A 12,273-nucleotide genomic window follows, 5' to 3' on the forward strand; every position below is an offset into this window, starting at 1 on the left:
CAATGGACGACCCAAAGTCAACGGTGGACTGGACTTGGTTGCCAAAATAGTGAGCTGTGAAGAGAAAGATAAAAAGTTTTTTTTATCGTATATGAATTGTTAAGCACTATCAAGCCAATAAATCACTGCAGACAAGTAGATATGCATGCATTTAGCTTCTTTTCTGTAGGACCATTTTGATATTTATTTGTCATTTTAGGAAACTACATCATTTCGTCACTAATTTTTAGTAGGACCTTAATCATATTAGAATACAATATGTATGGTCACTCCGCTGGTGTGAAATTGAAGTTACCACATGTGGTTCTGTAGAATAATAAGGAAGAGCTGAATCCCAATCTTGATTGATCCAGATCGAACAGCAAAAAGTTATCCTCCATTTGGTATGAACCAATCACAACCGCTTGTTGGGCCGTTTTCCCACCATCAACAAAGGCCAGGCATGCCACATCGTTGTCAGCTTGCTTCATTGAATTTGCTCCAACTATTGTCCAGTTCTTCCCATTCTCCATCTCCAAGTCAATCTGAGGAACATGAAAACCAACACGACTAAACCCAATTTCGCTTGAGTTGAGGCACAAACCAAACGGCTTCACCTTCTTAACTTGAGGGATGCCCTTCGTAGCCTTTGCAAAATCTTTAACAAAGACTTTGTAAATATCACTTCTTAGGGTAGTGTAAGGAACAATTGTACTAAGCATCACACCACCATAACCTAAGGAGTCAAAATCAAACACCTTAGATTTTAACTTACTTTCCTTTCCATTAATTGATATGGCCTTAAGACTGATATAATATTTAGGTGAATTTGGTCTCTTCACCAATGGAGTGTAAGAAAGAACACTCAGTAGATAATATGGATCATCACCAAGGAAGATCACCCCACGAACCCTGTTTTTACTAGGCAAACTTCTTGGTTAATCCAAGATAAGGAGTGCATTGAAAGAGCAAGTGGAGCCATAGAAAGGCCTGCTACGGCAAATACGTTTTTAGGGAGAGACTTCGGGAGGCTTAAAGGGGCACATTACACAAACAAATGATTGAAGTTGATGCCGACAATTGGATTTTTACCATCTGTCCAAGAGATAATAAGATCTTTGTGTTGGAGTGAGCTGTCATAAAGGATCATATTAGTTTATTACAGAAAATTTCATTGGAAAATCCCTTTCTTAAAGGGTCAACCATAATTTAGCCTTAGATCATGTATATCCTAGATAGCTTATCGTGTATCTACATATACTAGTGTACTCTGCTATGGGAAATCAATTGGAAAAAAACAGAAACTTTGACATGGTATCAGAGCAAGATCCTAGGATCTCGGCAACCATGGCAGGTCCACTCTCGTTGACTGGACAACTAAATAACAGAGGCCTTGACAAAGTCCATACCTCCTCTCAGACTCATCCGATTCCTCAAATGCTCCTATTGGCATTAAGTTGGGTGATTCCAACTATGCCTTATGGTCCCAAGTTGTTGAGATGTATATCTCAGGGAAAGACAAAAGGGATATATTACTGGCGACTCTCCACAACCTCTCGAAAACTGATCCATTTTTCCGGAAATGGAGAACTGAAAATGCATTGTCAAAGGATGGCTAATCAACTACTGGACCCCTCCTTGATTGGTAATTTTATTCGATTCCCAACTGCTAAACAGGTATGGGATTCAATTGCTACAACTTTTTTTGATGGGACTGATAAATCCCAAGTATATGACCTTCGGCGTCGTGTAACTCGCATGAGGCAGGCGGGTGGATCCATTGAAAAATATTACAATGATCTTCAAGGTTTATGGCGCGAAATTGATTTTCGTCGTCCTAACAATGAAATGTGCAGGGGATATTCAGAAATATAACTCATTTACAGGAAGATAGATCAGTATGTTTCCTTGATGGTTAGATCGATTGGACAAGGTTCGAAGTGATGTGCTTCAATTACAACCCTTCCTCGTTGAGCAGGCATTGCTCATGTCGACATGAAGACATTAGGCAAGCAGTAATGACATCCAGTAGTGACATTGCTCCAGGTCTGAGTTATGGCATCCAGAGGATTCAAACCTGGAAAACCAAAATCAAAACCTCAACTGATGGAGGGAGCACCCATTGTGGCAACATGAAAAATACCCGTGAAACTTGCTTAAGTTACATGGGTATCCTGAGTGGTGGAAGATTTTCGAAGGAAAAAACGTGAGGGGCCTGGCACTAATGAAGGACCAGGGAAGGCAGCTGTTGCAAGTGTGAACCACAACTATCTTTCATTGCTCAACCAGAATGACGAATCCGTCCACACCTCTCAGTGATCAAGTAACGTGGACAAGTGTGATTACATGTCATGATCACGATGATAGCATGTAGATTATAGACTCCGGGCTACGATCACATGACTTTCGATTCATGATTTTACATATCACTCAGCCAGGAGAACTTGATTGCAAATGCTAATGGAGTCCAATATCCAGTACGGGAGCGGGAACAGTGTGATCCTCCTCTCTCTCCTAAACCATACCTTATTTGTTCCATCTTATCAAATAAATTGCTCTCTGTCAGTCAAGTTACAACTGACCTTAAGTGTGTTGATTAATGTATCCTACTTTTTGTCTTCTTCAGGATATTCTCACCAGGAGACATTGGGCGTGGTACTAGAAAAGGGGGACTCTACTACATGGATGACTTCAGTTCAGGGAAGCCAATCAGATCAGACACACAACCACTGACAAGAACGGCAAATTTGGCTTCTTCATAATCGCTTGGGACATCTCCTTTGGATTTACAACATCTCTTTCCAGCTTTGTTTTTACATTACAACACTTATCATTTAAATGTGAGACAGTATTGTAGCCAAGAGTCATAGAGTTCTTTACCCCGTAAGCCACACAAAAAAAGACAGCTTTTCTTTATTCCATTCAGATGTTGGGGACCTTCCCCTGTTATTACTCCATCTGGAAATAAATGGTTTGTCATATTTGTTGATGATTGCACTCGAATGACTTGGTTGTATTTGCTGAAACGGAAAGATGAAGTGTTTGGAGTGTTTCAGTCGTTCATGTGATGATTCAAACACAATTTTCTGCTAACATAAGGCCCTCCGTACCGACAATGGAGGTGAATATGTCAATACAAAATTTCAGGCTTACCTCAACACCAGGCCTCATTCATGAAACCTCTGTTCCCAAACTCCTCAACAAAACGGCATTGCGGAGAGAAAAATCGACATATCTTAGAGACAGCACGAGCTTGTTGATTGGAGCCCATGTGCCTTCTCGGCAGGGATGATGCAGTTGCCACAGCCGTATATTTACTCAACAGATGCCTTCAAAAGTCCTTCATTTTCAGACTCCTGCAGACTCTCTCGAGCAACATCTTACACCTGTGTTAAGCGTTCCTCCCCGGATCTTTGGATGCGTGTTCTTCGTTCATATTCATAAAAACCAACGAACCAAGTTGGATCCATGTGCAGTCCGATGTCTCTTCTTGGGATATGCTCTGCATCAGAAAGGGTATCGATGCTCAACCCCATCACTAAATGCACATACATCACCATGGATGTCACCTTTCTCGAAGAAGAGACTTTCTACCATCACCTACAGCCAAATCATCTCTTCAGGAGGAGCTTCCAGATGAAGAGTAAATGGCTAGCAACAACATGGCTAGAATTGGAGGGTGAATCAGAAAACACATATGATGGAGATATTGAGATTGAAAAACCAGCAAATAGGAATGTACTGAAACACTTGAAAGACGTGCAATATGGAATGTATGAAACACATGCACCTGTCAGTGATTGCCTTCAAATGATGCAACAACAAGTGATAGTTCCCCCTCTTTAGTACGACGGCCCTCTCCTGAGAATATCACTGAGGTAAATTCCTCTACCATATCCTCTTTACTGATAACATGAATAGTCCTGTGCAGTATGTGTTGCCTTTCAGACATAACCGTGGCAAACCACCAAGCCGATACTCTCCAGAAGTGGAAGATGAAGATCCAAATATCCTATTTCCAACTATGTGTCCACTCACAGACTATCCGAACCACTCAAGGCCTTTGCACATAAACTATCCTCAGATTCATTCCTCGAAATGAAAAGACGCATTACTTGACCCACAATGGAGTCAAGCGATAAAAGAAGAATTGAAGGCTTTGAAAAAAAATGAGACTTGGAAGTGGTCTCATTACCTGAAGGAAAGAAAAAAGTAGGGTGCAAATGGGTCTTCTCCATTAATATAATGCTGATGGGTCCATGATAGGCACAAAGCGAGGCTTGTGGCAAAGGGGTACACACAGTGTATGGTATAGATTAACAAGAAACTTTCTCACCAGTAGCAAAAAAACACTGTTAGAGTTTGTTATCTCTTGCAGCAAATTTAGATTGGCCATTACACAAATTTGATGTGAAGAACGCATTCCTCCATGGTAATTTAGAAAAGAAGAGTCCCACCTGGGTACTCGGCAACTCCAGAAGATAGTAGATGCAAGACAAAAAAGCCTTGTACGGGTTAAAACAATCACCCGTGCATGGTTCGGTCGATTTAGTACAGCTATGAAAAAATGTGGCTTCAGCAGAGTAACTCAGATCACTACCCTCTAAAACACCAATCTGGAAAAGTGACGGCGCTAATTGTTTATGTAGACGACATGATCATTACGGGTGATGACAAAGAAGAAATCTCAAGCTTCAAGAGCAATTATCAGCTGAGTTTGAGATGAAGAACCTAGGGGGACTCAAGTACTTCCGGGAATCGAAGTATCTAGATCAAAACAAGGCATATTTTTATCTCAAAGGAAATATGTCTTAGACTTGTTATCGGAAGTGGGGTGCTAGAATGTAAACCAGCTGATACTCCCATTGTCCAAAACATCAACTTGGGGTATATGCTGATCAAGTGCCCACGGACAAAGTGAGATACCAAAGGATAGTGGTAAGCTTTTTACTTGTCACATACTCGTCCAGACATTGCTTACGCAGTAAGTGTAGTGAGCCAATTCATGCACTGCCCAAGTGAACTCATATGAATGCAGTAACTTAGAATCTTCGGTATTTAAAGTTCTCTCCTGGAAAAGGACTAATGTTCACAAAAAATGATCATTTGAACGTGGATGGATACACCGACGAGATTGGGCAGGAAATATTTCAGATAGGAAGTCGACTTCAGGCTACTTCACCTTTGTAGGAGGAAATCTCGTTACTGGAGGAGCAAGAAGCAAAAGGTGGTTGCACTATCTAGTGCTGAAGCCGAATTTCGTGGTATGGCAAGGGGGGGTGTGAACTCTTTGGCGAGAAGGCTATGACTGAGATAGGCTTTGCTCCCAACTCAGAGATGAACTTGTTGGATAATAAGGCAGCCATTGACATCTCTATAATCCTATCCAACATGACCGGACTAAGCACGTTGAGGTTGATCGGCACTTCATTAAACAAAATCTTGAAGAGAAAATCATTCGGTTCCATTTGTCAAGTGCAGAAGACCAACTAGCAGATGACTCACTAAAGCTGTATCCAGCAGAAATTTCTACACCTCACTCGACAAGTTGGGCATTAGAGACATCTATGCACCAACTTGAGGGGGCGTGTTGGCGTGAGTGTCATACAAGGATCATATTAGTTTATTTAAGAAAGTATTTCATTGTAAAATCCCTTCTTAAAGGGTCAACCATATATCGCCTTAGATCATGTATATCCTAGAATAGCTTATCGTGTATCTACATATACTAGTGTACTCTGCTATGGGAAATCAATTGGAAAAAAACAGAAACTTTTGACACTTTGTAGGTCGTTTGAGACGAGACGCATGATCTGGTGACGGGGTTTACAGGCCTGACATTGCAATCGCACTGGCCAATTTTATAAAAGGTGGTGTTGGTGGAGGGCACAAGGCAGAGAGATATGTCCGGGCTTCGCTGCATTCGGGTGATAAGCAACCAACAGAAGGGCGTGGGCGCTGGCAGATGTGCCATAACAAAGGAGCATTGATGTCAATGGCATTGTGTTCATGAAATTTTAGGGTGATCCTATAGAGGGAAGTGTTAGCATCTTTTATGATGGGTGCAACAAGCGTTTGGTAAGGCTAAGCTGAAACCTTCATTGAAATGAAGGTTAACATAAGGAACTAGAATTTGTTAAACTATCTTGGGCGCCATGGTTCACCTTGAATCCGGTATTATCAACATGTACATGCATGTTACAAATATGTTAAGATAAAGGGAAAGCTCTTTGCCAAGAGACTTAGAGGCAGCTCATGAAAGCACGGAAAACGGATGCTTCCTAGTCAATGACTGCAGAATTGTCATTTTAAAGTTACGATACTTCGTTAAGCAATGACAAAGGCCAGTGAAGTAATGAACAGTCAGAGAGATTAGAGATCGATCCACTGGAGGTGACTTGAAGTTTAACTTGAATTGTGTCAATTGGGTTCAACAGAGAGTAAATACAAAAAAAGTTATGGACTTGAGCCAATGAGAATTGTGATAGAGAGGCTCTGAATTCCTGGAATGACAAAAGCTTATATACAAGCGAATGTATTCACCATCCACATGGTAGTTAGAGCAATGTTTTCATGGCTATTGTAGGAGCTGAACTTGTTCGCCCACTGTAGAATTGGTCAAGAAATAGTCAGTCTTATTGCACGAGTACTTATAAATTAGTTATCTCATTTCAAAGGTGATTAGCAATTCGGGTATAACATGTATCCTCACGGAAGAAGAAAAAAAGAAAGCTTACCAAAATCGAGATTGTTGGGACAAAATCTTTAAGCCTTACTCTGAGGAAACAGTTGACAAGCACAAACGAGTCTCGTTTTCCCTTTCCACCATTTGGGAGCAACACATGAATTGTGTTGGAGCTCCCGCTTCGGTCGCCACCAAAACAACATAATCTTTCAAGTAGCCGAAACAGTGTGAATAACAAACACATTATACCATATTTAATCCTCCATTAAATAGATCAATGACATGCAAGAAACAATTCTGCTTAATTATTGTACATGATATTTAAACCTCTTTTAATTGTCATTCATTAAAGCCTGAAGCCTGGGTTTATTCACTCATTTTCTTTTGTCACACAACAAAAGAAAATGAAATTGTCTCTCCGAGAACAACCCCCTCCTGATTTTTCAAATTCTGCATCAAGCAGTGGCCAGTCTAGAGATGATCAAGAGACGGGCTCTGCTGAAATGCCAATCAGTGAAGATCTTCCATTGAGGAACAATCTAAACCATGCCCGTGAGGTACAATTAATGAAACTTAGCATTAAGTTTATTTTTTGAAAGCAACATGAGTCATATATATTTGCAGGTAATTGCGGAGATGGTGGGGACTTTCATATTGATGTTTTGTCTAACTGGGAACATAGCAAACACTCAGTTGATGAGTGGTGAAGTGGGGCTCATGGAATCAGCAGCCACGACAGGATTAACAATTATAGTGGTGATTTTCTGCATAGGCCCAATCTCTGGTGCACATATTAATCCTGCTCTTACAATAGCCTTTGCGACATTTTGTGGTTTTCCATGGTCCAAGGTAACTTCACAAAGTTTATTCTTTAGGAGATTTTAGTAACAAAAACTTGAATGTGTGATTATCTTTTATCAGGTTCCGCTTTATATATTGGCTCAAACAGTGGGATTTGTGTTTGGAGCATTTGTCGGGAAGTTAGTTTACGGCATAAAATATGATGTTATGACTACTCGTCCACTCCAAGGCTGCAGTTCTGCCTTCTGGGTGGAGCTCCTCGCAACTTTCATTATCTTCTTCCTTGTTGCATCTTTGACATATGAAGCTCCATCTGTAAGGAGAAATTGTCTTCTCAACCACTCAAATCAGTTTCCATGTATTCATCTGTTGCCATAGTTTTCAAGTGAGATATAAAATATTAGAAGCACAATGAGAAATGCATAATTTATCCTGGAAAAGAAGACCGAATTAACATGAATTTGAATAAAATTGCAGATTGGCAATATATCTGGAATTGTTGTTGGAATAGTTGTTGGGCTTGCAGTGTTTATTACAGGGTCAGTATAACAAATTCTACACTTGTTAAAGTCCTATTTCTCAAAATCACCTTCCAATTTATCCTGGCTTTCCATTGCAGGCCTGTTTCAGGAGGATCAATGAACCCTGCAAGATCACTGGGGCCTGCAATTATATCCGGGAATTTCAAGGACATATGGATATATATTACTGCCCCTATAATAGGAGCTGTTTCAGGTGGTCTTTTGTATCGTTTCCTACGTCTTCGACATTCAAATTCCTCTCAGAACACCAATCAATTTAGTCACTCCTTAATGTTCTTAGGAGTTAGAGCACAAGATGAACATGTCTGAGCAGGCGTTTTTGGAAAAATTGCCTGACAAATTGTGATCCAAATACAACTGCATTTAGATTTGGGTAGTGAGAATAAAAATTGATTGAGAGATGAGTTTCCTTGGTGGTTTGAGAAGATATCAATAAAACACCATTCCTTTTTGTGATATATATCAGCTTCTACAAATTAATGCCTAAATGGACCGAAAGTTTGAAACCTCACACTCAACTGTGCTCAGATTTTGGGCCAAACTTTGTCCAAAATTAACAGTGGGAACTCAATAAGTAGGCATGCACAGTAGACTCGTAATAGATGATATAACAAACCATACCGGGTCCTTATCAGAAAGATGAATGTTTTATCCTTTCAATCTTTAATTCTAGCCACATTTTATCCTTTCAATCTTTAATTCTAGCCACTAAATTTTCACAACTTCAACAACCGAAAGAACTTGGGATTCATTATTGAAATCCGGTCACGTTGTCTCATTCTTGCATTAAATAAAGAGTCATATTCGTATCACTACACATATTCAGAAAGGACCACCCAATTGGAGGGTTACCCACATTGCCCACAACCCATACGCCAAGGCTACGTGTAAACCACATTGCTATTTCATAATTTTTCTTTTCCAAAAAGGATGGGGCCTCGCGGTTCCTCATCCAATAAGCAAACTCTAACCAAAACAAAGTCCATTACTGAAGATTTTTCGTGATCCAAATTTCCACAAATGGTCACTCTGATTGGACACCGAACTGTCTAGAACCCATAATATCGTTAAACAAACCATTTAAACACAGTATTTCTTGCGTCATTAGAGCCTTAATTAATGGATAGTCTAGAAATGGCATTAAACCTCTCCTAAGTCTGATGAAAACGATAAAAAGTTTGAAGTGGGCTCCCTCTTACCAAAAGAAATTAATATGGGTGATTGTCAATATAATTAACTACTCTTTCAGTATCTTTCATAGGATAATAAGAGGCATAAAGAGATAATACAGAAAAAAATATAACATACCCATCAGAACTTAGTTCTCAGTGATCATATTTTAATGAGTTTCTCCTGTATATAAAAATGCAAGTGTTCATAAATTTAAACACCAAAACAAAAACTAGCGGCAGCCAGTGGGATATACATATAAAAGACATGCATGAAGTTCCAAATTCCAAATGCCTGAGACAATCAATTCTTTCTCCAAACAACCTGGATTGGCTACAATAAGCAAAATCTTTTCCTTCTGGTTGGCTTCTTTTACTTTTTAAATAACTTGTGTGAATAATCCAAGGGCGATGACTGGATGAACAGTATTTATAGTAATTAAATAGAGCACAATATATACGAGAGCTTTCAATCAAATCTTAAGATATTCAGAAGTATCTATTGAGTTCAATCTTTTAAGTTTTCTAGTTACTTCATCAAATGGGTTTTTGTAGTATCACCTGATCAGTCATTAATTCCTCCAGAAGAGTTCAAAATACTTCTGACTTTTTCAAACAGTATTTTAAAAAGAAAAGAAATGGAATACTTAAATAACAACTCCACAAAATCATATTTTACAGCTTCAAGAATGAATCCGGACACTTGAAATTTTAAATTGTATATATTATATTAATCTCCCAAATTTCAACATCAATTTGGTATGTAATTGGACTTGACTCGACCTAGATGATGAAAGAATTGATAATTACAATTATATTCCTAATTGAAATTATAGAAACAAAAGACGCTGGCCTATTAACTTGACAATTTGATAGAAATATTCCGTATGGGTTTTATGAAATTTGATCTTGATATTGATATTGTGGCCATGGCATTGGAGGAATCTTAAAGGTCAAAGGAGATAGATGCAAATTGAAAATGTGGATCTGCACAAGTCTTAATCCTTCGTCGGCAGTAGTGGTTGTGCTTTCCCTTGGTTCAATCGATTATTATTATTTATCCATCTTGCTTTTGTTTTGATATTAAGACCTTCAACAACTACCATTCCCCTTCTTTCCTTTTCTTTCACTTTAACTTTACCCATACTCTTCATAAAAGGTATAAAAGTATCTCTATTTTTATTTTTATATATAATTATGGGTTATTTTAACACGTCTAGAAATTAATTTTATCGTATTTTTGGGTTCTTTAAATACAGGTGTTCTAATGAACAACAATGTTTTGAAATTTTACTACTCCATGATTAATATTGTTTTTATATGTTAATTAGCCAATATTTTGGGTAAGCAAAGGGCATTAAAGAAAAATTTTATGACAATATTACTTGAACTAAAAGTGCACCTAACAATTTTTGTTTGTTCAATTTATGTGCTCTTAATATTCAATCACCCGTTGTCTGTGGTTAGAATTTGGTTTGAATTTAAGACACAAGCAGCTAATCTAATTGGTTTATCCAATATGAGAAAATTTCCACATTATGATTGTTATGGTGAATATTTAATTTCACCAACTTTCAACTGCTAATGATATTTTATTTTATTTTTTTATTTTTTTGTGAGCGAGAATGTCTAGGCCATTTTGAGCGTACCTCAACTAATCTCTCAGAGTTTTGAAGTGAATTATCGAGTAAATCCCCTCAGTGATTACCTTTATTAGTATCTGAGAGGACTTGGAACTCCGAAACCCATGTAGGACCTCTTTGCTCTTTTACCATCACACCACCCACCAATGGTTTGTTAATGATATTTGAACATTATCTTTCCTTTATTTATTTATTTATTTTTTGTCAATATTATTACATAAATTTAAATTAAAAAGAAGTTATATAATACAAATTTTTCAATGCAAGTCCAGGCCCTCCCGGGGCATATCTAGATTCTAGATGCAAGCTAACAAGGGCTAAAAGCGTGCTTCAATTTTTTCAAAAAGAAAAAAAAAAATCTAGATTAGAATAAATTAGATATAAAAAATTATAATTTTTTAAACATGCCATTCATCTTTTAGTTTTATAAAATTGGTTAACTAATCCAGATTAGAATATATTTCCTTTCATTTATGCTACAAATTTAATGCCTCTCCTATAATAAAATAAAATCAATTATCATGCATCAATACTAAATAAGATTTTCTTCTCACTAATCTAAGTCAAAACAATTCATAATCTTTATATATCAAAATAATCACAATTTTCATATTAATCTATATTAATAAAAATGTTTTGTGCCATTGCAGTTTGTTCGAAAAATTAAATAAAATTAAATATGGGCAAACAACATGTTCCCATCCAAGGTTTGGCGAAATGGCAAGTTTCTACTCCTGGTTTCATAAATTTCAGAGTCTCGCCCTTAAATTAACAAAAAAATGTTTAATATAACGGTCAAAGTGTAAAGTGATCATTTGTACTACATTAAATCTAAAACGAACCCGACCTATGCACGACTACCGTCTCAAGGCAATCTGGCCTGATTCTGTCGTCGTCAACACTGGCGTGCACGCTGCTGGGCTTTGAGGGAAGACGTTGTCTAAATTGGCTTGGGCCTTTTGTTGAATAGGTGGTGTGTCAATTAAAGAATTTTGATCTTCAATGCCGGAATCAATTCAAAAGCCCAGAAAAAACAACACAAAACACTTCAAAACAAATCAATCAACCTAAAATCATCAATCTTCGCTCAAATCATCAAAGTCAAGCTTCCCCAAAAATCAACAAATTTGCAAAATCCTAAAGGAGATGGCGGATGACAAATGGTGAGCAACTGGCATTTGGGTTGATGGGAGTTTTGGTTGGGAGGAGTTGGTGATGTAGTTGGTGGTGTTGGGAAAGATTTCTAGNAATTAAAAAGAAGTTATATAATACAAATTTTTCAATGCAAGTCCAGGCCCTCCCGGGGCATACCTAGATTCTAGATGCAAGCTAACAAGGGCTAAAAGCGTGCTTCAATTTTTTCAAAAAGAAAAAAAAAAAATCTAGATTAGAATAAATTAGATATAAAAAATTATAATTTTTTAAACATGCCATTCATCTTTTAGTTTTATAAA

General features: G+C 37.8%; 1 protein-coding gene and 1 pseudogene across 1 annotated transcript; one reads left to right on the forward strand and one right to left on the reverse strand.

The window, feature by feature from the left end:
- Positions 1 to 266: 266 nt before the first annotated feature.
- LOC116135059 lies at positions 267 to 6,081 on the reverse strand (annotated as a pseudogene).
- A 987-nt stretch (positions 6,082 to 7,068) lies between these two features.
- LOC116135060 (probable aquaporin NIP7-1) lies at positions 7,069 to 8,316 on the forward strand. The gene is made up of 5 exons (XM_031420760.1): positions 7,069 to 7,221; positions 7,289 to 7,513; positions 7,586 to 7,780; positions 7,943 to 8,004; positions 8,085 to 8,316. The coding sequence occupies exons 1-5, from the start codon at positions 7,069 to 7,071 to the stop codon at positions 8,314 to 8,316; spliced, it is 867 nt and encodes a 288-aa protein (XP_031276620.1).
- The last annotated feature ends 3,957 nt before the right edge of the window (positions 8,317 to 12,273 follow it).

The sequence above is a fragment of the Pistacia vera genome, unplaced genomic scaffold (genome assembly GCF_008641045.1).
Source record: "Pistacia vera cultivar Batoury unplaced genomic scaffold, PisVer_v2 Contig293, whole genome shotgun sequence".
Lineage (NCBI taxonomy): Eukaryota > Viridiplantae > Streptophyta > Magnoliopsida > Sapindales > Anacardiaceae > Pistacia > Pistacia vera.